The 24,951-nt window shown below is 38.9% G+C and overlaps 2 protein-coding genes across 2 annotated transcripts in view; one reads left to right on the top strand and one right to left on the bottom strand.

Moving 5' to 3' along the window:
- The window catches only part of nbeab (neurobeachin b), a gene marked incomplete in the record, with an annotated part of 177,610 nt that overhangs the window by 29,688 nt on the left and 122,971 nt on the right, over nt 1-24,951 (bottom strand). Inside the window, 3 exon segments of the mRNA XM_014014153.1 lie at nt 1,574-1,689; nt 3,153-3,255; nt 3,350-3,467. Coding sequence (XP_013869607.1) covers nt 1,574-1,689; nt 3,153-3,255; nt 3,350-3,467 — 337 coding nt within the window.
- mab21l1 (mab-21-like 1) lies at nt 21,633-24,357 on the top strand. Its single transcript, XM_014014158.1, has one exon. It carries the CDS (start codon nt 22,425-22,427, stop codon nt 23,502-23,504), a length of 1,080 nt encoding a protein of 359 aa, XP_013869612.1. The 5' UTR covers nt 21,633-22,424; the 3' UTR covers nt 23,505-24,357.

The following is a 24,951-nucleotide window of genomic DNA, read 5'->3' as shown; positions in this document are numbered from 1 at the left end:
TTTAAGATAACCCCAAATACACAAGTGAGACTGCAGATGCAATTTATGGATAAAATAAAGCTGCTTTAGACAGATTGAATAAAACGTCTACTACTAATAACATATGTTGTTTTTTTTTACTTCAAACAAGCTTCAGTCAGAATTGGCTATGATTACCTTTTTGTTTCAACACAGCCTGAATCTTTTTAGGCATTTTTCCCATCTCTTCAAGTATTCTTGATGAAAAGTCCTTCAAGACTTTCCAAAGCTTCTCATTAGGAGCCTTTTGTTTTGTTCTCCATCAAAATGAGCCCTTGCTGCTTTAAAACGCTTGGGGTCTGGGCTTTAGTTTGGGCAGTTTATCACTAATAAGGTTCTGTCATATGTTTTGGATCAACTATGACACATGTAAACGTCTAAATTTGGAAGGTTTTCCTGCTGTTTTGTATGGAGACTTGTAATTTATAAAGTTTTTAATGATCACCAATAATACATTTTTGTTTGATCCAAGAAAGACGTGCTTTTATGCAGCAGATTGTCATAAATACCTTAATGCAACTAGGCAGTCAAAGCAGATTTAATCGCTGAAAAGGCTTCTGTATAGCAGCGAGAAGGGTCTGGGCTAGCTGGAGAGCATAATTATCAAGGTTAATGGTACACATATAAAAAATAAAACTGGGCTGAGGATGTGTTTGGCATTGGTCTGGTTAGACCTAGTGGTGCTGAGACTGGAGTTCGGGTGGCAGGATGTTAATAACTGTGGAATAGTGTTTAATTAGACAACGACTTCCTTTCTCGCCTCTTCCCAGCACTTCAGCCACCCACCCCCACCCCCGCCTGTCTCCCTCTCACACTATTCTGACATCCCTGGCAGCTCAGGTCATTACCGAGGATTTTTAATGAAGTTTGGGCTTGTTTTTCTGTCTGCCTTACATCTAATTAGCTGACAATAATGTATCGAAATTGAGCACGAGCTAAATATAAATATGCATGAATATGCAGCGATAGAGAGGATGACACCTCGCTGTGCAGAGTAGCGTGGAGTCGTTCTTGCCTTCCCTGTTAGTTGCAGTTCAGATCAGAGAGTCGACAACAGAACCTTTCAACTCTGCAGACACTTTGTACACTTTCACAGAGCCAGGCACTAATTATCTGGCAAACTCTACTGTGCCTGCTTTTTGCTTCAAACGGCACACTCTCATGAACTGTGAGGCTTACCATGTTGAGCAGCGCCTAAAGCTACCATGGATTCATAAACAAATATGACAAACCTGAGCCCACTTAGAGTGTGTTTTCAGCACCACTGACACATAAAGTTTATTGATCCTGGTAGCTAAAGCAAAAGTCATGTGACTAACTGTGAGACGACACACAGAAGTAATAGATTTAAACTTTCGCAGACTGTAAATTTACAAGAATGAGAAAGAAAAACAAATCAAAATCAATCAATTTAACTGATGGCGGCAAAACAAACAAACAAACAAACAAACAAAAAAAAAACAGAGGCATTATTTCCATACCTTCAGCTACTTCCAAATTTCAAACACAAGCTTTCATTTTAAAATCAGAAAATGGCAGAGCCTTAAATTCCTACCTGCTATGGTGTTGAGAAACATGAGGTACTCAAAGTTGGAGATTTCTCTTCTTTGCCAGCGTTGGGTCATGTTGGAAGATTTGAAAAGTTGTCGTGGAGTTGCCAGTGAGATACGTCTGATAAAACATTTAGAAAGACAAACAAAAACTTAGATTCACAGAACTTTATGTTAACTGGTTTGTTTTTCATGTAAAAAAGCAGGAGTCATATTGTTTTCTTACGGTTTATTTATTATGACCGCCACACGTGAAGCAGTGGTCATATTGTTTTTGTACTGTATATTTAATTCTCTTTTATTTTTTTTTTACAAGATTTCAACTGTAGGACAGAAACGGTTGCACCGATCAACATGAAATTTGGTAAAAATGTAGTGGATGTGCCTGACCTACACTGCACCAGCCAATATTATAGATCCCATATTTGAGGAAGGGACTTCATCTAAATTGGGGTTGTCTGGACATACAAAAATGCTTATAACTCAAAAACTAGTCAACATAGGAGCTTCAGACTTTTTTTTATTGTAACTCTGATGAAGGACTATCCATCAGTGTGCGCCCCCTACAACTTCCGGACCCCCATTCAAAACAACAAATCTATTCTGATGACTTCTGAGTTTTGGTGCATTGGTGCTTTGCATATGTGCGGGTGTCATATAGGCTAGTGCTATGCTAGTGATTTGAAGCTTTGTCTTCGCCAAATATTTCATGAATGTTAACAAATTCGAAAGATTTGCAAGTTTCCATAAACACATATTAGCTTAAAATCAATTAGTTGCAGTTGTTTTTTAGTAATGCACATGTAATGCATGGAAAGTATGTTGGGAATGTTTCCAATCAAATAAATCTTACGTTTAAAGCAAACGTGTTAAGAAATAATTAACAAATTATTCAGCTGCTTTAAGACAAATTCTGTGTAATTCATACAAGATTAAAATTTTATTTCTTGGCCCATAGAGTCAGATTAATCTAAGACATACTAAATATTTTAAAGCAATAAATACATAAATAAAATAATGTATTGGAATCAATATTCCCCATTTAACAATTGACATCATAAAAAATAATTCAGTGGTTACTAATCAAGCTTGTGTACCAGGTCAGTTTTAGGTCAGAGTACAAAAACTTTTTGCTACAAACAAATAAAAAAACAGTTATTTAATGTTGCCCAGGTTTTTTTCTAGTAAATTAAATGTCACCAGAGTATTAATTAGGACTCCTTAAATAGGGCGGTTTGCTTTCTATCCACTCGGTGTGATTGTTTTGCAGCAGTAAATAAAAAGGCCTGTTAGCACTGTGAGAGTCTAAAGGGAAAGTGTTTTTTTCCCTGTGGCCATTGGCCTGGCCACAGCCCTGCTGTATAGTCTTCTGTCAGAGAATTGGGTCATTTCAGTCAGGGTCAGTGGACTTTCACGTCGATGAATGGAGCAATGGGACTCCAAATAAACTCTGCTGTTCAAGGCTGAACAGATGCATCACAACACAACACAACACAGTGGATGTTACTGTGGTCAGCTGTGAATCACAATACAACAGATATTCAACAAGGCTCCCCTGGTTTGTACCCCTGGTATCCTTCCTACCTGGCTTGAGGAAGACCATAGCTGGTGCCCACTCCCACTCGAGGGAGGCAGTAGACCACTTTCTTTACTGTGGCCTGGTCAGGAAAGTTGAACATAACAGAAGCTGCAGATAGTGGAAGATGAGACATAATATATTTAAAAAAAAGAGAAAACAAACATGTTCAAAACTTAAGTGCTTCTGTTGGTGCTTTACGTACTTCTATTGGCCATAAAGACTTCGATTGCAGTGTTCTGCAGAAGGTAGCGTCTAGAGAAGACAGCTCGGATTTCACTGAACATCCACTTCCCATGTAAACCCTCAGTGTATGCCAAGACCTGAAAATGAAGGAAAAAAAACATCTACCGGTAGTCAATGTGATCTATTTGCTGCAATAAATAAATTCACAAAGAGATTGGGGACAGTTACATGAAACTATAAAAAAGATGTCCTTGTTTTTTTTATTCAAGGTAATTGGAATCATCAAACTGTGATTCTGCATTATTATAACTAAAGTGAAAAGATCCTCCTATTAGGATTTATTTAAATGAAGTAAAGCTATGGATTTATTGCAGTTATTTAATTCTTTAGGTAGATAACTTAATATGTTTTGCTAGATTTTATCATTTACAGAATGGAATTATTTTGAAAAATTGAAAATTGAATGAACTGGACTTTTCACATCTGTATTTAAAAGTGAATGTAACTGGACAGAGCTATAAAATGAATAATTAAGATCAACTGAGTTGGATTTAGTAAAATCAAATGAACTGAATTAGATTCAGTCTGGATGTGTTTGTTTTATTGTTTAGGGTATATTTTGTTGTGAACTGGCACCATAAAATTAAACTGAACAGAACTGAATTAAAGCAATTCTCAGCCATGCTGTTATCTAGGCACTGAAGAAATATATGAGTCAACTGTTTTTCCAAACTGTATAGTAGCACAAACAGTAAAACAAATCTCAAGCAAACAATGGGTTTGTTCAGCAGATGTTTTTTTATTATTTAAAAAATGAACATGTAGCATTTTTCTTTGTTGTTTTTTATTTGCCAAGAGACTGAACAGTGTCCTAGTTTACTCATCCCAGCTGTGATTCAAACTGTCGAGAGAATTTCTCTTCTCATTAGGCTACCAAAATCATCCTAACTTTATCTGAAGGCTGAAATTGCCAGGAACCACAACACAAAATTATCTTAGTGAAACCAGGGTGATCAAAAATTCCGTTTATCACTGCTAGTTTGTTCATGCATTTCAACCAACAACACAGAATTAGACAGACATTATAACATATCTCAAGGCATGTTTCAACAAAACATTCACGTGTCAGCAGATTCACTTTCACACTTTTTCTCCTCATCTTTTCTGTAACAAAAGAAAGTGGTCAAAGAAAGCGCCCTCTGGGTCAGTGACATAAATAATCAATAGAAAAGAAGAAAAAAAAAGGGGAAGAGCAAAGACAAGAAATCAGTGTAACCAGCACTGCTGGGACAAAAGGTCCACATACAAAAAAATCAAGACAATTGTTCTGAGAGGTGAGAATGATCCTCCTCACACACCTTTTCCTCTTCCTTCCATCTCACCGAACAATTGTGTCCAACAGAATGAGCCGTGAGAAATGTCATCAACTCACCGGGTTATAATCACTCAGTTCAGAGAGAGGTATGTAAGAGAATAAAGATATAACATGGCAGTAAAGGTGTGAGATTTTAAAGCACATCAGTAAGTGTGTGTGTGTGTGTGTGTGTGTGTGTGTGTGTGTGTGTGCAGGGAGTGTGTGTGGCCGAGGTGGAGTGGGCAGGGAGGGGAAAGAAGCAAATCAAGATGGTGCGCTGGGTTAGGTCTGATGCTAATGCTCATTTAAAATAGTGACAGGCTGGAAGAGTGCAGCGCGAGCTGGGCCGCCTTAATTTCTCCCTGGAATAGCTCGTGCCCGACCTCCGTGCCACAGCCAAAATCTCTGGAGCTCAATTAAAATTGGATTAGGTAGAGATGCTGGATGTGCAGCGCAGCATCTCTGGTGCTCTTCTTACTAGTAATGCCCCTGCTTGACACCTCTGCACCCCCCCCCCCTTCCTCAAACAGTTGTCATAGAGACAGCACAACCCTGAGGAGGCAGCAGGCAGAGAGGAGAGAGAAAGATAGAGGAGCGAGATGGAGGGATGGCTGTGGAGCAGCAGGAGGGTTGCTGAGGGTCAGCAGCGTCTCTCTAGGAGGTAGGGCAGCGTTTTTACCCTACTTTCACTCTGCAGCCAGATGTTCTGGCAGCAGATTTCTGAGTGCGGCGCTGAAGGCACACAGATGTGCAATCACTCAAAGGCCACAACAATTTACTCCATCAGTAGATTGGCAAGCTGTTTGATGTCTAGAGACTCAGAATCGTTGGTGATTTCAAGCAGTTTCTGTTAATTGTCCCGCTTCACCATTTGTTATTGTTGCCCACTGCTTAAGGCAAAACCTTAACTGTGTCTGCATTTGTCCAAACTGTTAACAAAATATCACATGAACCACCAGATTTCAATGAAATTTAAAAATATTTGTATTGATATCTACAAGTGATTAAGGTCCTGATGCATCTCAGTAATCCAGGTAGAAAAAAATCAAAAAGAAAAAATAAGTAGGTCCTCTGAATGGGTTCTTCTTTAGTGAAACGTTTAGTCTCTCCTTCAAGAGACTTCCTCAGTCTGATGAGTTTCAGGTGAACTTATAAGCACTGCCTCCACATGGACAAACAGGTTAGTCACATGCAAAAGAGGGCCATCACCTAACAATAGGCTTGATTAGCTCTACTGTTCATAGAGACTTAAGGCTGAGTTCACCTGAAACTCTTCAGACTGAAGAAGTCTCTTGGAGGAGAGACGAAACGTTTCACTAAAGAAGAACCATCCAGAGGAACTACTTATTTTTTTCTTTTTGATACAACTGATCAACTTTAGCAGTTGAGTGGATTCAAGATGGCCGCCACTGCTAATTGACCTCATAAACAAAATAGTAGCAGCAGTCATTTACAACAGATCATGTTGGATACTGAAATATCACATGAGATCATGCATAAAGTCACTTTCATAGTTTGATCAAAACAGAACTCCAACATTTATTAAAACAAGATTATTTTAGTCTAAAGCTCTGACATGAAAGGCGGCAGGGGGTGTGCCTTTAAAGGTGTTTCTCATTTGTTGAATCCTTCACCCATCCATTCACTTTCTATACCTGTTTAATCCAGTTCATGGTCACTGGGGTTCACAGGTCACAAGTTGTACCACGTGTACTTACACATGGAGTATAATTTTCTTTACAAAGATTCATAAAAGTAGAGTTTAGAGTTGTCACCATACACACTTGCAACTTTGCAGCACTGAATTGATTATCGATATAATATTTTAGCACTTGCATTTTCTCGACGTCCAGCTAATGTGAACAGCTTGCTGCTGTGACAAAGTGCAGGCCAAAGGGCCTTCCGTCAACAAAAGAGAGGCTAAAGAGGAGAAAAAAAAGCTTATTTCAAACGGCCCAGATCAAGAAAAAAAAATGTCATAACAACAAAGCTTTGGTCTGAACTAACATGCAGGGGCCCCTGTAGACTTGGGGATTTGACAAAGCCCAGCCCTCATTTTTAGAGGCCCAGCTGTAAAAAATGCCATTTAATGAACCTGTCTGCTGAAGCTGTCCCCTGCCTGTCAGAGGTGTCAGGCAGTGACAAGCGCTGGGGACGGCCGCCTCCAGTCACAGACAGGCCTGCCAGCTGGAGACTTCGGCCCCAATCTAATCACACCACCAGGAAGGGACCAGCGCTCTGCTCTTGGTCTGTCATGCTCAGTGCTGGGGGAGCAGGAAGAAGGGTGGGTGAAGGGATCCGGTATGGTCGACAAGCACAGCCTTTTGTTTCCACACAGGTCCCTGAATGCTAGGCTCATTAGAAGACACAGGCGCATGCGCCTCTCTGCCAGCTGCAGGGGGACACACCTCTCCATTATAATAGCCATAATGCAATTTAACATGTCGATCCTCTCCCTCTGTTGTTTCCTTTTTCCTTTTTTTTTTACCCCCCTTGATTTGACAGGCTGTAGAAAAGTATTGGAGAAAAATGTGAAATATTGTGACAGCTAAGATGAGGAGAGGCACAGGTGACACTGGTGTTTAGGCTGAAACTCATACAGTAATGTGCAGATGCTCAAATGAAGCACAACTTGCTTGTAAGCCAATGGATGCCACTTCTTGCATGGAAATAGATTCTAATCATATCTGACTTCCGAAAAGCTTTCTCGCCATATTGACAGAGACACAATGACAGATGTTATTAATAAATCTAACGAAGCATTCTTTTTAAAATCTGATGTAATTTTGTCCCATAAGGAACAATGCAATCCCCTTCACTGCGTTTATACCAAAAATAGGAAACTAATATAATTCAGGGAGACCTCCAAGCCTGCATGACTGATATATTTATATGAGACTGTGGAGCACACTGACAACCTGGTATCACAGCACTTCTGCTGCATTCTTCTCCGATTTGTCTAATAGGCTTCCACTGTAAAGCTTCACAACTGCACAGTCCCAGGTGGCCATAGAGAACAGTGATGTGGAAGAATAAGGGGAGGATATGGGGGGCTGTTTCATTTTGAGTGATATGACTACTCCCCCAGGAGCAAGTGGGATGGATTTCACACATGGCAATTTGGAGGATCAGCACACACTGCTATACTGTATTCAATTGCTGACCCTAGGCAATATGGGCCAAATCTGTGAAAAGGTTGAGCAATCAGGAAAGCCAAAGAAAAAACATAAAGCCCGGTAACAGGGAGGGCAGGGAACAGCACGGAAGAAAATGAAAGAAGATTGTCAGCCAAAGATATGGTGGTGAATGGCATCACAAATTAAAGTGCAAGCATTCCTTGAATTTATGCATATCATTTAACACTTCTCATGCATGAGTTTAAGACCAAAATCATCTTGTGTCGAGGAAAGATGGAGTTGTAGCTTTTTTGGTCAAACTTACATGAACGGTCTCTTGCAACATTAAGAGATGTCATGCTCAAATTATTAGTTGTAAATGGCTTTCAGCAACTGCCTCACCTAATTTTAGCTCAGTATCTGTAAAAATGATTGACTTACAGCCAGTTTTTGTGTTTTTAAGGTCAGTTAACTGTGGCAGCCATCTTGGATTACACAGACACCAAAAGGCAATCAGGTGTAAATGTGTATACAATGAAGAATTCTAAATTCCATTTCTAGAACGCACAGACATGAGCAAAAACACCGCTATCTGCTGCCTTTCAAAGGTAGGTTGATAAAAATAATAAATCTACATAAATTTAAAAGTAAAACACAAAGTTTGACACTACATTTCTCTCCAATGTAAGGTCTATAATTTGAGCAACCTGTCCCTAAAAATAATACAATAAAAAGTTAGAGCACAAACACGAATGTACGCACACAGTGAAAAAATAAAACTTACGTGGGCACATTTAACTTTACCAAGCCTCGCAGAGAGAAAACTTCACTCTGTGACCAAGACAAGCTCAAATCCACTGCTTTATTTACACTTTAATCCTTTTCACGCCCTGCAAAGATTTATAATGTATGCCTGAACATCAAAGGGTATTTCTCATCTGATTCCACCTTAATGTGACAACTGTTGTGAGAAAAAAAAGTAGAAGATTTCTCCAGATTTCCACTTGGCTCCTCTCTGAGAGGCATGCATCTCAACTTCAATAATGTAGCAAGCTCCTAATGCAGGTATTGGGGGAAAACAAGATACAGATTTGCATAATCAGTGTCACTATACATTTGGGTGGTAGCTGGAGTGTGGCAAGATGACACAGCTCGAGTGCTCTGGCAAGACCAGTGGGATAAAGGAAATGAATATGCATTAAATATACTGACAGTTCACTGCCCCAAATGTCCAGCCACGTTTGTCAATAACATTCATGTCAGAGATAGTATTTCACGCACATTAGTAAGCCCCGAAGCGCTGTCCTCAACACTGCCATGGTGAGACAGGTGGGAGGAGCTGTTCGTCTGATGTGCAATCCCTTCTTAAAACAGTGAACTTTCTGTCTACGTTAAAATACTGCAAATAACTCCAAGAAAGAAAATACACATAAAACAATCCAAAAGTAAAGTTACATTGGTGAATTTTGATATTACACTAATATTACTATATGATTACTTGAACATGCTAAGTACAACTGCAATTTGATTATGAAACATTTGTTGAATGTTTTGCTGCCTTCTTGGCCAAGTCTTGGTTGAAAAGAATAATTTTAATCTCACTGAGTATTTTACCTGCATAAATAAAGGCTATAAAGTAGCAATTTAATAAGTAAGGAAATCCAATCTAAAACTATTTTATAATTGTCCTATATCCAGAGTGTGTTGTTTGCAAAAATGCAAAAAAAAAAAAAAGTTTGCCATGTGCCTTTAAAAAACAGTTCACATATTGGGATTTATTTCACACATTCACTTTCTTTTTAGGTACACATTGGAAGTACTGGGTTGGCATACAATGCCTATAAAATTATTCAACTTCTTGGATGCTGTTAGACTCTAACCATCCAAAGTCTCATGGGGAGACTTCTGTATCAGTATTATCAGTAGCTGTGTTTCCATTGCAAATGTGCACAAAACTTTGTCGATATTCTGTTAATGTCGAAAAACACAGTTTCGCAACTGCTGTGTTTCCATTAAGTAAGAAATGCTATTAAAGTCGCACGTGAATATGTTTATTCTCGCAATAAGTCATTCTAAACATGGCGGCAATGGATGTAAACACATAGCATGTTGCTACCACGACACTAGCGCAGCGTCTTTTATCGAGGCTTTCCAACGGCAAGCCCCTACTTGGGAGCAGCTACGTATGCTGTGTTTTTGGGAAATTGTAGTCGATGAGTTTACTACTTTCTTTTACTACTTTTGTGATATTACTACTACTTCTACTTCCTGTCATCTTCATCGTCGTATTTTTCACCAGTAGAAACAGCCGGTTGTTGATCATGACTCCTGTGACGCGAAAAAAGTGTTTCCATTGCAGTTTTGTGAAAAACACCAATTTTGATACGGCCGAAAAACCACCTGATCCTAGCGCAAAAACATTTTGTCGAAAAACTTTTTTTTTTAAATTGACGTGTTTCCATTGAGCAAATTTATGTTCAAATTCTAATTTGCACATTTTCATGGTCAATGGAAACGCAGCTAATGATAAAATGTCTGAATCTTAAGTCTTTTTCCTTAAAATATTTACATTTTTCTATTCACCATGCAAATGGAATACGGTACATAGTTCCCATCTAACATCACACTTCCTACATCCAGGCACTGCTCCGCTATTTGGGTATAGGATAACCTAACCGTGAGAACTTTCCACTTTGTTGAACATACAGGAGAGAGTGATAACGGCAGTGTACTGTTGGGTTACAGGGTGTAAAAACAGAGATATGTCTGTTAAGGGAAGTTTTCATTATTTCATTATATCAGATTCATTTTAAAACTCAGCATCAGTGTAGATTTCCAGTATAAACAGGAAAGCCAAGCTGTCTGAAACTGCTCTGATCACTTTGTGGTACAACTGGTTTCTGGTCTGGTCTAATGGGGACTATACTGAAAATTAATTGCATATGAGCAAACCATGATTAAAGAAGTACAACTAGCATATAAGTGGCTAATGAACTTGGCCAAGTGATGACCCACCCACAGCCACATACACAAACAAACACAGTCAACGTATCAACTGTTAACTGAGAATCCTGTCATCATGGAGCTTGAAAGAAGGAATGCCATCATTTGGTGTTGGGGTTTTTCTGAAAGCTTTTCCTAATGGGACGTATTCAGGGACTTGTCAGCCTTAAGATGACTGAAATCCTCCTGGCCTGAGTACCAGCTTCCGCTGGCTGCTGCTGAAACTGCCAAGCTGATCATTTTAAAACCCACTTTTCCCTTCTTATTTTAAGTCTTGTGTGGGAGGAAAAGGGGTTCAGAGTAACAGTCAGAAAAGGAGAAAAAAACAAGACAAGGATGGAAAGCCAGAGAGTGGGAGTGGGACAAAAAAGAGCAAGTGTTTATACGAAAAGGTCTGATGAGCAATGAGCGCTTCACTCGTCTTCAATTAATCTTGTCTCTCAACCTTTTGGTTTGGTGCTTCCTCGGGAACCAAGGTAATAATGACACCCTCATCCATTATCCTTTTATCCCTGTTATTCAGAGGGAATTGCCTAATAATACATTACAGATCCATCCTCCTTCGTATAATTCTTTCTGTCATTCGCAGTATATCATCTGGAAAACACACAGCACCCTTTCGTCTGGACATGGTTTGAGGATTATTGTAGGTGACACCTTCAGGGTGAAGCCAAAATCTGGAGCATTTTTTTCAGGCATAAAGTAGAATTACCCTGACTTATCAGTCATTGCCAAAAGCACAACAAGCCATTCAGGGCCAAAGGAAAGGTGGCACAGGTTCTTACCGGCTTCTCTAAACGAGACGGCTTGTAAATTTATGCTAATGAGAGTCTTTTGTTATTCAGGCTCACCCCTGTAGGCTGAGCAGGGCTTGAACTGATAATCTGGTTGTTGAGTGCACTAGATAATTTGTACTTTATCCTCATGTAATTATAGGTGAAATCTTAATGCTAATCCCAGCATGAGGAACTGTTTTAACTGTCCCCTGGTTCTAAGGAGAACTAGTTAGCATGCAGCACACGACTCACAAAAATTCTCTGATTTTTTGTAGTTTTATGTTAGACCTTCAGTAATCTCGAGCTACCTTTGCAGGCAGGAGGAAAAAAGCAACCTTGGAGGATGAGAGAAAATGTAAATATAAACACTATAAATGGACAATGACTTGTCAAGACAAAAACATGGAAGACTAAAAAAAGGAGGAAAAAATGGACTGGATGAGGTATAAGTAAAATTGCTTTATAGAGCTTTGTGGGATTTCTCTTGTCCAGTGGGACTCCGGGCCCTCCTGTGCGCCTGCCAAATCCAACAGCCTCTCACAAGCTGCTTGGCGAGCTGTAATTTGACTAATTACACTGGATTATACCATATTAAAGCAAGCTGTTTCCTCCAGGGTCAGTGACCCACCCAGTGTAGTTCTTATTGGGGTCTATAAATCTGGTGTGAACAAAGGATACACTCACAAATATAACACTTTTGGTTATTCAGACAATAAAAAAGGTCTTGAGAAAATATATACAACCTATTAGTGTAAGAGAATGGGTTGCATTGGTACCACAACACAAACATCAATGCAAGATACAAGGACGTCTACTTTACATATCTACAGAAAATAAAAATAAAAAATTTCAGGAACTATTTTTTTAATTGAGGAAGATGGAGAAAAGAAAAACCCTGGCAGCCTTTAATTCGTATCAAACATGCAAAATACTATAAGATATTACACTGTTATGATTTGCATTTGTAAAAATCTGTGGCTCAGAGATTAAATGAGCCATAGCAAACATGTGTTTTAATAAAAATACTCTATCAATGGCTCCAAATCAATTCAAATGTCCCACAATAGACAGCTCCAGTGTTTGTATGCATTCCTCTGCCTTGAACACATTCTAACAATGGTCTTAAACCAGGCTTTATCAAGACAGAATACCAAAGAGGCTTACAGCCTTAGTTTCATGAAACATTTAGGCAAAACTTCCAAAGGCTGTGGATGATGAAAGAAGGTAAGCCTGAAAATGGGCTTCTGGGATCCTGAGGCCTTATTGTACAGAAGTCACATCAAATTAATACTGAGGGCCATTTGCAGCTTTTCTTCTCCAGAGCTTTTCAGAACGGATTAAGCTATGAAAACTCAGAAATTACCAGAGCACCTATTAGGCATTACGCTCACCCTTTTTGTTTCTTTCTCCTAGAAAATATATTGATTGTACTTCAGCTCAAAAGTGCCACAGTTCCACAAACCAAAAACAATGACATTTAAAGATGTATTCTGTTAAATGCACATTTCTAATTGTTTCAAAAAATTTTATTTATTTTTTTTCTACTTATAGAAACATTTCACACTGACATCTTCTAAAACAAAGTTTATTTCTTATTTTACTTGATCTGCATGTTGTTTAAGTCTTTGTGGGGCAGTTTGCTGACACGTCAATAAAGGTCTCTTGTTGCCGGGGTTTGTTTCCTCTCTCAATGCCTCTTCAGAGGAGTGCAGGGAGTGCATGAGTTGTAATTATGGCTCCTAACAGGATTCAAGAGCGCTAAAACATCGGCACTTGAGAACCAGGTCGTGTGGAGTTAAATGGCTGTCAGATGCTCAAAGCAGAGCAGAATGTGAACAAACACAGAGACAGGCTTCACAGGTCCACTTTGAGGGCTTTCCTAGATGTTCCTATTGTCTAACAGTGTATTAAAGATAAACTATTATCCCTCTAAAGTTTTTGAGAGTTTTTCCAGGAATGGTTATCAGTATTTATTACAATTAAATTTTATTTTGATGTGAGTCATAAGTGAGAGCCACATCTTTATTGATGTATAATTATTTTTATAATTGCATGTGATCAAGACAAAGAGTTGCAAAATTTTGACTAAATTAAATTGGTTATTCTATATTTAATATTATATTTCATGAAGCAACATCAGTGCAACATGTGACCCAGGAAAAGATCAAATAATTGTTACCACCTGAGAAACCAGGACTCATAATGTTAGATTATTCCACAACCTTTCTAGAATTACAGAAAAGAAGATAATCTATCTTCCCCAAACAGTTTAAATGTCTCACCGGGGCACAAGACCCCCTCACCACACATTAAAGAAAGCAGCACTCTGTCAGGACCTTTAGGAAACTCAGCCTTGTCCTTTTCTTCAGCCGCCCACTTAAAGAAACCAACCTGCAGCGTGAAGTCCCCATGCATGACCCTTATTAAACTCCTAATTGGATTGAGAGCCACTAAGAAAAAAAATAAATTGATTATTCATTCAGCTAAGATTTTCTTTAACATTCCTTCCAGTAGTTTGCCTTCTTAACAATAACATTCAAACTCATGTCACTGAATAATTCTTCTTTTTTTAAACACCAAAACATTTTTTCAAAACTGGGAGTGTGGGTAAACCCTTTCTCACCTTTTCATTTAGAGAAAAGCACTATTTGATTTTCACAGGGTGCTTGTGACAGGCTGAAACAAAACGCTGTGCTGCCCATTGTAAAGTCTTTCAGCGTTGTAATGGTCTTAAAGTGGCTACAAGCAGAGTTCTATTCAGCTCTGACCAGGCTGCTCCGTTCTTCTCTTCTCCAAGATAAACTAAACTCTGGCTCTGAGTTTGGAGGACGAGTGGATGAAGGATTGAGTTGACTCATAACCAGAGGACTATTAGTCGCTGTAGAAGTTCCCAACACATTTACACTCATTATGGAGAATAAATAGCTCCACAACAGCAACATTAATCAAGTTAATTATAAAAAACAGCATAATGACAATAATTACAATAATACCTCATTAAAAGAAAGAATAAGAGACAGGGGAGAATTAATAGCAGACAGGTGTACAACACACAGCAATTATGGAACCTGAAATTAGTTCATTGCCTTGAGGCAAACAGAAGAGAAAGGGAAGGTTGTGAGTGAAGCAGTATGCGTGTCTCTCTGTGTGTGTGTGTGTGTGTGTGTGTGTGTTGTGGGGGGCTGGTTTCAGGTCTTCAAGTAAGACTGATAGAGAGAGGCTCACTGACAAAAAAGGAATTGAAATGAGCAAACAAAAATGTCTTAAATGTGTAAATTAGAGAGAAAAATAAGAGGGAAAAGCAGCTTTTCCCTGCAGACTGGTGCCTTAGATGAGAAGGGAGCAGCGAAACGTGATCAAGGGAAGCCGTGGAGCGGTGCGGCAGGCGTCAAGATGAGCACTCAGCCAGCGAGTGGCAGCTTCCCCTTTTCCAGTCAATCATTCATTACAGAGCCAAGTGCTGCCGAGTGCCTCCTCCTTTTGACCTATCATATTACTGCCTCTGTAAACTCCTAATCCTCCCTTCGTTAGATGGTGTCAACAGTCGACATGCTCTCACCCTGCTGCCGAAACGCCCCGCTCAGACGCATCCAAAGCCCTGCCAAGACCACAGATCTGACGCTAATAAAATCATTTGAAATTTAACAAGGTAGAACGGCACAACTTCATCCACTTTTACGGTACTTTCATCTACCTTTTTGGCATGTTTTCTTAATCATTAGAAAAAAAAATTCCATAAAATTCACATCAATAATTTCTCTCTCTTTTAATGTCTCATCATCAGTTCCAGAACCAGTTCTGTTTTAGGTACCACAAAGAAATTTACGACTTTCACTCTTCAATCTTTCATCAGCTGACCAGGGAGGCCTGTTTTTGTGCCTCGGGGCTGTTCAGGAGCAGGTGGAAGCCTGGAGGCAGGAACCTGCGCATCAGCACTTCTTCGCCCGTCATGACTTTTTTATGGAGACCCCGTCTCCCAAGTTTCTCTAATAGAGCCCAGTGAGATGACAACTATAATGAGTCCAACAGATGAAAGCCCAGCAGGACAAAGCAACATTCAGACACATCTCCACTCACACACACACCAGGACAGCAATCTGGGGCTCACTGTGTGAACGTTGTTTAGAAAAACAAAAGAATTGGATCCAGAGTGAAAGAACAGATGAAGCGTCTGTTTTGGGAAGAACTTTAAAAACGGAGTTTTGGAGGTGTTTAAATGGCCTTTTTCATTAAAGTGGGGCATAAACAAACAAACAAAATTTAAAGATTTAGGAAAGCAAAGAGCATCCCAACTTAAACTGACAGACAGCAGAAACTCAAAGAAAAGACAGGCAGGATTTAAAATGATTCAGAGTGTAGCCCAATGTGACATTTTGTCACAATAAAACTAACGAACATAACTGAAAGCACAGCAGTTCATTAATAATATTAGCACATTAGTTTATTAATAACAGACACAAGCCTCTAATCAGAATAGCTCTTAAAATGTCTTACTTTAATAAGAATATTTATGTAAATTTGTGTGATAAAGTTTGTCACACCTACCATGTAACACAGTCTAAATACAAATTACCATCTAAAATAAGCAATTGGCATCTGGTCCCATATGTCCCACTTTTTAGGTGAAGATGATGGAAATTAGGCAGATTTGATTGTGACATGCTCTCTGTCTGTGCTCCACATTATGTGGTCTCTGCTAGTAACAGGCTAACGTTCAGCACGGCTCACCACAACCAGAACTAATGAAAGTAGACAAAATGTCTCTGCTGCCATCTTTGCCTTGCATCCGCTCAGAGTGAGCCTTCCTTTTCCCCTCCTCGCCTTTTCACCGTCCCCCCTTCTTTTTTTCCTCTCGCTTTTGAAGGGAGGGTGACAGCGGCGTAAAATGGTGGCGAGCAAATGTGGCTTCCATGTGGCAGCGGTGGTGGGGGGGCGACGGGCCAGACTGAGGCCAGAACGATCAGCTGTTGCTTTGAACTCGCTGGAAGGTTGCCATGGGAAGATCAGAACAGATCAGATGAGACACTAGTGCTTACAAACAAAAGCAGTTAAATATCAAATCATGAAACGCCCACAAACTCCCGCAGAAAACTGCTGTCTGCCTGATGCACATGAACTTTTTTTTTAAATGGAGGCTGGTTAATGTCTGGTTGTTCGCTTTAGTTATTTTATGAAATAAAATCTGATACTTTCCCTATCTGCTTATCAGCTGTAAAATCCGATAATGCAAGACTTTCACATCATGATAAACATGCACTTATATTTCATTAAAACATGTAATGAAAATTTGGTAAGCAAAGTATTTTAAATCCTGTAAACAAAAGGCCTCCATCCAACAGTTAAAGCCGAGTCATTAGCTCAGAGGATGATTAAGTAAGGGCGTAAATCACAGAGTGAAACAAGACAGACTTCTCCGATTCATTAATGGAAATGATCTGTCAATATGCTGGAGTCAATTCACACGTGTCAGCTGGGCTCAGCTCACAATGGGCCAGCCAACTTATGAACTCCCTGCACCACTCTAGCGAGTCTATAAAACAACTGGCAACGCCACTGGGGAGCACCCTGAGACACCACGCTTTTTGCAAAGACCACCAGATGACACAGATGGGGCAAAACCAAACAAAGACGAGACTCTTTTTGTACCAGGAGGGGACCCCTTTCAAAAGCCATTCATGCAACAAATTGGGGAAAGCTGGCCATGCAGCACTCCGTGCTTGCTCTTTTATTAGCGTGTCCCTACGTCACAGCAAGTGAAATCAGATTTATGGCTTTTTTCTACAAAGGTGGTTAAAATCAAGAAGACCTTGATGAAAAAGAAAAGCTGTGCTAACCAACAGTTTGACTGTGTTAACTAGAACCAGCCACAGGAAAAGAAAATAGACATCCAGCTTTTTTCCAAGTCATCCAACATGTTCCCACATTGCACAATAATCAGCATTAATGAGCTAAAGAAAGTCTAGCAAGGAACAGAGTTGTTTGATTAGAAATGTCGCCCATATTCAAAATAAATAAAATATGAATTTAAACCAAACATAAGCCTCTCTGAGTTATCTACAGTTCAAGTTACAGATATTTATATCATTTAAAAGGTATAATTGAGGTTTTGTAGCTTTAAATAGCATCAGGTTTTGTGTTTTCAAAGGCAGCACCAGGCGGCTTTCTTCCATGTAGGTCAATAAATATGTGCAAACAAGCTTTTCCTTGTTAGGCCCTTTGCATTTCCTTTTCTTCTTCCATCTCAGCTGCAGCCTTGTGCTGCTGCAGCATCTGCATAGAGAGACATTTGTCATCATTAGCCCTGCTCTGACAGTTGGCACCCCGCACCTCAGATCTCCAAGACTGGCAATTATGAACCCTTCATTCCTTATTTAGGCAACATCACCTAATTTCAATGCAAGCTATCCCAACAGTGTTTTATTCCCAACAGTCACAAACTAACAATATACTTTTAGTTCTGTTACTTTATTCATTGTCCAGGACTGTTCCTACTCTGACCACATGGCATGTAGAACTGTTCAGGTTGTCTGAGATAAGAAATTATTTATCAGGAACAAGCACTGAATATAGCTCTTTTTATGAGCATCTGGGGGGTCAGTGGGCAGATGATTATATCGCCCACTTTTGTAAAGATTAAGATTAATCACAATTTATTTGTTGAATGGTGACCTTCAAGGGCAAACACAGTGGGAAAAATAAGAAATTGTAGAATTAGCAGAAAAAAGTTTAATGAATTGACCACAAAATTAAAAAAAGAAAAGTTGATAAAAAATGTTCAACTCCCTAATTATAGCCAGTAAAGTTTCATAACAAAAAGAAATTAAAGAAAGAAAGCATAAAAACATAATAGTCCTGTTTTGTCCACAAAACATATCAAACAGGAAAGTGATGCTAAATCTTGTGTAAATATAAGTGAACAGAACTGTAGCAGATTCCTGCCAGTTGAGCTGCACTGAATGCAAAATTAACAGTTTTCTTCTTTTGTGACACATCCAGACATTTTCTGGATTGTTACTTTGACAAACAAAACTAAATTGCATTCATGCTAAATTCATGCAAATACATGCATGTAATTTATCACTAAGGCTGACAAGCGTACCATATTGCAAAGGGGAGGGGTGAAGGGCCAAATGAAAATGAGCTATCAATTAAATTTCATAATTTACACTTTTACCTCTTTTTTAAAAAAAAATGCATTTGGTGTGCTCTCAGATAGGCTGAGGAGAGCTTGATGAGGTGAACATAATAAAACCTTGAGCTGGTGATGCAGCTTTATAACTCCAGAAAGGAGACCACTGATCCACAGCAGAGAAGAAAATAAATGAATGGACACAACCCAAAGGGGGTCCCACAGTGAGGCTCCAGGCCCAAAAATTAGTTGGCCTCCTACAGAGTCACCATATTGCTAGGAATAATAATGGTCCATTAATAAAAAAATCTCAATGACAATTTCATTTTATAGCAAATATAATCACAGAAAACGTCTTGTTGCAAGTCACGAGAATATTATTTTGCACAGTTTGATGTCACATTTCTAAAGTGTCACTCCTTTAAATCTGATTTATACAGACATATGTCATCCGATTAGGTCCACTTGAACTAATCTGTGCATTAACTTAGAGGCTCATGGGTAAAGTCGCTTTGAAGATGGCTTCAGGGTCTCTATGACACCAAAATTTAATTTAGAAAAAGCAGATGCCTGGCTTTATTTGTTATTGTGTAATAGGATTATTACAATTATGAAATATTTAACTGCGTTGCCATCACAAAATATAATCTATAATTATAGGATTGCTGATCACAGATGATTCACTTTAAGGATTAGGCAAATATTCATCTTTACAACATTTATAGAGTAGAAGATATTGAAATTTAAAATTACCTGCACATTTGTATTTGAATCTTTACAGTTTAAATAAAGCATACGAGAAACAAAGAAGGTTTTTAAAACAAATAATACGGATCATAAAGGTACAGTTTTCCCAGCAGAAAATAGTTTTGAAGTTCAAGAGATCTTCATAAAAAAATAAAACATATCTTTTATCTGAACCTACATTATTCATAAACATGTCAACAGGATGATCAGTCTTATAGAATAAAGGAGAAAACGGAGAAGAAAACTGAAAAAAAGTAGAGGAATGCTCTGAAAACAAAGAGGCCTTCAAAACAGGGTCACATGGTCAGGCAAAATTAGAGGAAGTAGAAATCTTCGTATTCATTCATACATTTATGAATCTGTTTCACAATCCCATTCATCACAATGATGGGACTCCAAGTCGCCTAGCAGGGTACATGGAGTGACGAGAATGTGGTAAAGAAATGAGAAGTCTGGATCATCTTGGGCCAGACTTGACAACTGCTGGAGTCATGGGACTGTGGAGCAGGTTGAGTTACAGTGGGATCTGCACAGCCACATGCTTTAGATTAGGAGGCGATAATCTCAATGAAAATCCCCCCTTCTATCACGCATGGTGATGGTCAAAGGCTCAAGTGTAAACTCGAGAGGTGCAACTAGACTGACTTTAAGGATGATAGTCTGCAAAGAGAGCCAAGTCTGGTTTTAATAAAAACCAAGTACCTGCTGAGCTACAGACAGTGGGAGAGAATAGGGGGAAAAAGTCTATAAAAACTTGAGAAGGGAATAGCCTTTAGTGACTTCTCACCACATGAAAAACCTATGATATGCTCCATAAATGTTCAGTGTATATATGTCAGAGGGAATCAAAATGCACAGCTCTGAAATGTAATCTTACCAAAATGTGTATCAATAAAGGAAATTAAATGAGATAATATATTTTAAAATATCTCTTAAAGCCCAATTGGATTTCATACTTCCAATGTGTAATTTCTGCCTGGTAACAGTGTAAAATTATCACTGGGACTCGCCAAGCTGCAACTGGCAGTGCACCCGTGACAGGTTGTGATGATAATGGGAGTCACCGATCCATCAAGGTCCTTCTGCACAGCCCACCCCTCTGCTCAGACACATCCACATGGGGAGAGCTGGAGCCGAGCAGCAGCGGACTGCCCCCATAATGTCTGGTCGTATGCAGCTCTGACGATGGTGAAGATGAGTGTAAAACGTCTTCGTGTTCCTTTTCTGATCTGTGCAGCATCTACTTTCTGAAGTTTGCTTCAAAGCAGGGACAGCACCATGTGAGATAGAGTGGCAGAGTGCTGAGGAGAGCCAGACAAGGTTTAGTACAAGTGTGGAGATTTTTAAAATAATGTTATTGTTTATTTTATATTATTTGTTGTTGTGTGGTTTAAAGAACTTGGTGCAAAATGTTTAGATATACCATTTAAATCCTGTAAGCGCCTCCTCTATTTAATGTTTATTCCCAAGTTACCATTATTTACTTGAACTGTTTGTAAAATAATATAAATTTAAAAAAGCATTTTTTGTTTATATTTTTTATTATTTAATAAAACAACTTTTAATCTAAAATACTTTTACAGACCACTAACTTTTAATTTTGAAAAAACACATTTCACTTTACATCACAAAATTATAAGAGCACTTAAAGTTGACAAAAGTTAACGTTGATGACGATGGTACAGATAAAATAATAAAATAAATGTTGTGTAAATGTTGATTAAACTCACAAAAATGTCTGAATGTCTTTTTTTTTTTGATGATCATCAAATCATCAAAAAAAAATGTCTGAATGTCTTAATATGGAAAATAATTTGCATTTTAAAAATGTATTTATTTATTTTAAACAAACACGAAAATTAGCTCTAAGTGAATTCTAATTGGGCTGTGATTCACGACTTTTGTTAATTTGATGTCTCCTCAGGCTGCTCGAGCATTTCAATGAACCATGAGGACTTTTTTTAAACAAACAATATTATTATTATTATTATTATTATTATTATTATTATTATTATTATTATTATTATTATTATTATTATTATTATTATTATTATTACAAGCTTTCCCAACTAAATTGTACAAAATAAAAACAATTTCTGGTTAAAGAATTGCAACAGATTTTTTGTAATATATATATAGGATTAATCTTGTGTGTTTTTATTACAAATGCGATTAAAACGATTTCAAATAATAGCAAACATTTATTTTCAGAAAACGTGAAATTTAAAGCATTTTAAACGCACCTACTGTTTTATACAAGATTAAGAACAGCAAACTAAAAATGAGACGATAAAGTCCAAGACAAAAAAATAACAAATAAAATAAATATGTAGTTTTTTTTTCTTCTTTTTTTCGGTCTTCAGCTCAAACGCGTAGGTGTACTTCCGCTCCTCACACACAACTAGAACCTTTAATTTTTTTTTCTTTCGTATATAACAGCCGGGGATGGATTTGTTTCCGACAAGCTGCGGTGACGCACTGGACAGCGATTGGACATCTTGGTTTCAACTCCTCCCTCTTAATAAAGTGTGTGCGTGTGCGTGCCTGCGTGCGTGTGTGTCTCTCCCTGTTGTAAAACACGGCAACACCAGGCGTCTGCGTAAAGAGGGCACACTCCGCTCTGCGCAATTACGCGGACTCCTAACTGGCACAGCGTTCCGAGAAGAAAATAAAAGGCATTTTTTTTCCCCTCAGCTTTTAAACGAGGTGCAAATGGACTTTTAATCACAGCATCCGGATCATTTCCATTGCTTGCTTTTAGCACTTCGATGCAGTTTGCAGCACAGCAGCTGTGAATGTGATGACTGCTACGCGCGTGCTCTGAGCACATCCTTATTTTATAAGTACCTTTTTTTTTCTATTTAAATAGCTTTCCGTCTTCTCTAAAATTGGCTCCCGTACAAACAGCCGCGTTGGATCCCTCGGCGTACTGCGAGACTCCGGTGTATAACCCGGATCTCTGCCCTAACATGATAGCCGCCCAGGCAAAGTTGGTGTATCACCTCAACAAATACTATAACGAGAAATGTCAATCTCGGAAGGCGGCCATCTCCAAAACCATCCGGGAGGTGTGCAAGGTGGTGTCGGATGTCCTGAAGGAGGTCGAGGTGCAGGAGCCCCGCTTCATCAGCTCCCTCAGCGAGATGGATAACCGATTCGAAGGACTGGAGGTCATTTCGCCCACCGAGTTCGAGGTCGTGCTCTATCTGAATCAGATGGGAGTGTTCAACTTCGTGGACGACGGCTCCCTCCCGGGCTGCGCCGTCCTCAAGCTCAGCGACGGCCGCAAGAGGAGCATGTCTCTCTGGGTGGAGTTCATCACAGCCTCCGGCTACCTCTCGGCGCGCAAGATCCGATCGAGGTTCCAGACGCTGGTGGCGCAGGCTGTGGATAAGTGCAGCTACAGGGATGTGGTCAAAATGGTCGCAGACACGAGCGAGGTGAAGCTGCGCATCAGAGACCGATACGTGGTGCAGATCACCCCGGCTTTCAAATGCACCGGCATCTGGCCCCGAAGCGCCGCGCACTGGCCTCTGCCGCACATCCCCTGGCCCGGTCCGAACCGAGTGGCGGAAGTCAAAGCGGAGGGATTCAACCTTTTGTCCAAAGAGTGCTACTCCCTGAACGGCAAGCAGAGCTCGGCGGAGAGCGACGCCTGGGTGCTGCAGTTCGCCGAGGCCGAGAACCGGCTCCTGCTGGGCGGGTGCAGGAAGAAGTGCTTGTCGGTGCTCAAAGCGCTGCGCGACCGCCACCTGGAGCTGCCGGGGCAGCCCCTGAACAACTACCACATGAAAACTTTAGTTTCCTACGAGTGCGAGAAACATCCCAGGGAGTCGGACTGGGATGAAAACTGCCTCGGCGACCGCCTGAACGGGATTCTATTGCAGCTCATTTCGTGTTTGCAGTGCAGAAGGTGCCCGCATTACTTCCTGCCTAATTTAGACCTGTTCCAGGGGAAACCGCACTCTGCTCTAGAGAACGCAGCCAAACAGACTTGGCGACTGGCAAGAGAAATACTGACCAATCCCAAAAGCTTGGAGAAACTCTGAGGTAAAAATAATAATAATTAAATAAAAAAGAAAATATTTGTTCACTTCGTTTTAAAAAAAAGTGTTAAACAGGTCTTGAACGGACACAAAAAACAACCTGAAATGTGACTGTCCTCTGTTGTTGAACACGTTTTGGCCCAGCCTGTTTTCAAATAATTTCTTAGAGCAGTTTACTGTCCCTGTGCACCTTCTGCAGGTGTTCACTAAACAAGCAGAAATGATTGACTGAGCGTCACAGTTGCTTCTTTCAAATCTCACTTTTCATAAAAAAACGCTTTAAAATAAAGCCTCATTAAAATTGGATAAAAAAACACACCTGTATATTTTATACTGTAAATACATTCATAGATTGTGGTTCAAGTGGTCTGAAATTGTGAATGTTGTTCTGTGGCAAGTAAATAGGATCCACCTGTTTAAAATCAACATTTTCCCCCTTTTTTCTGGTAGAAACTTTTTTTTTTAATTTATACTTGCATCATTGGTAGTCTGACTCACCTGTTCCAATTAACATTTTTTAAAAATGTTTTTCAAAGTTTACATTTGTTTGGAATATAGGCGTAAGACATTTTGTTACATCAAAAACATTCCATCAGTTTACTTGAATTTTTTTATTTTTAAATGATTCCAAACATTTGAGTTGTGTGTCCTCTTCCATGCTAAGGCCTGATTTAAAAAAAGATTAAAAAAAGAAAACGAAAGCCTATATATATTATATATAAATATATTACAGTTTAATTGGAAAAAAATGCACTTGAAATACACTGGATTATAACATCTGTGATCGGAGTTTTTTATTATTATTATTTGTGTCTTTTATCTAATTTAAAGAGTTAATAAAACAATGTGTTTTATACTTGTGTGCTATTATGGTTTTATTAAATACCCACTAAATAAAGTCACGCTTAAATAATTACAAAATAAGAAAAAAATAATATTTAGAGCTATATATTTTATTATGCAACACCGGGGAAATAAAACATTTTAAGCAGATCAATGTGAATTGGTTAAAAATCAAAACCAATTAAAAAATAATCTGAATAAATTTATTGCACGTTTTACTTAGGACTGAATATAAAATCTGCTTGTTTGGACCTGCAGAGAAAAGAAAACCCAGACGGAAATATATATATTTTTTAATGAATAAATTAGTTGCAAATTAAAACGGTGAACTTTTGGAGAGAAACAGTAGGCCTGTAAACATCTGGTCAGTGAACTGATTTGTGTAACCACGTGCTTTTTTTTTATTTTTTATTTTTTTACATTTTATATCAATAACAGCTCATCTGAAACCAACCCTGTATGCCTGAAAGGAAAAAAACAGCAGCTGGAAAACGGAAACCAGAGTGTCTGATTCAAACCTGAGCAGACCTCAAACAGCTATTTATTTATTTATTTATTTATTTATTTATTTATTTATTTATTTATTTATTTATTTATTTATTTCACC

This window comes from Austrofundulus limnaeus, unplaced genomic scaffold (assembly GCF_001266775.1).
Source record: "Austrofundulus limnaeus strain Quisiro unplaced genomic scaffold, Austrofundulus_limnaeus-1.0 Scaffold110, whole genome shotgun sequence".
In the NCBI taxonomy this organism is placed as follows: Eukaryota; Metazoa; Chordata; class Actinopteri; order Cyprinodontiformes; family Rivulidae; genus Austrofundulus; species Austrofundulus limnaeus.
The sequence above is the reverse complement of the archived record's forward strand: the minus strand, read 5'-3'. Positions and strand labels throughout refer to the sequence as shown.

What these genes read in the sequence shown, in the direction of transcription:
- mab21l1 (XM_014014158.1), top strand. Translation starts at nt 22,425, where the DNA reads ATGATAGCCGCCCAGGCAAAGTTGGTGTATCACCTCAACAAATACTAT.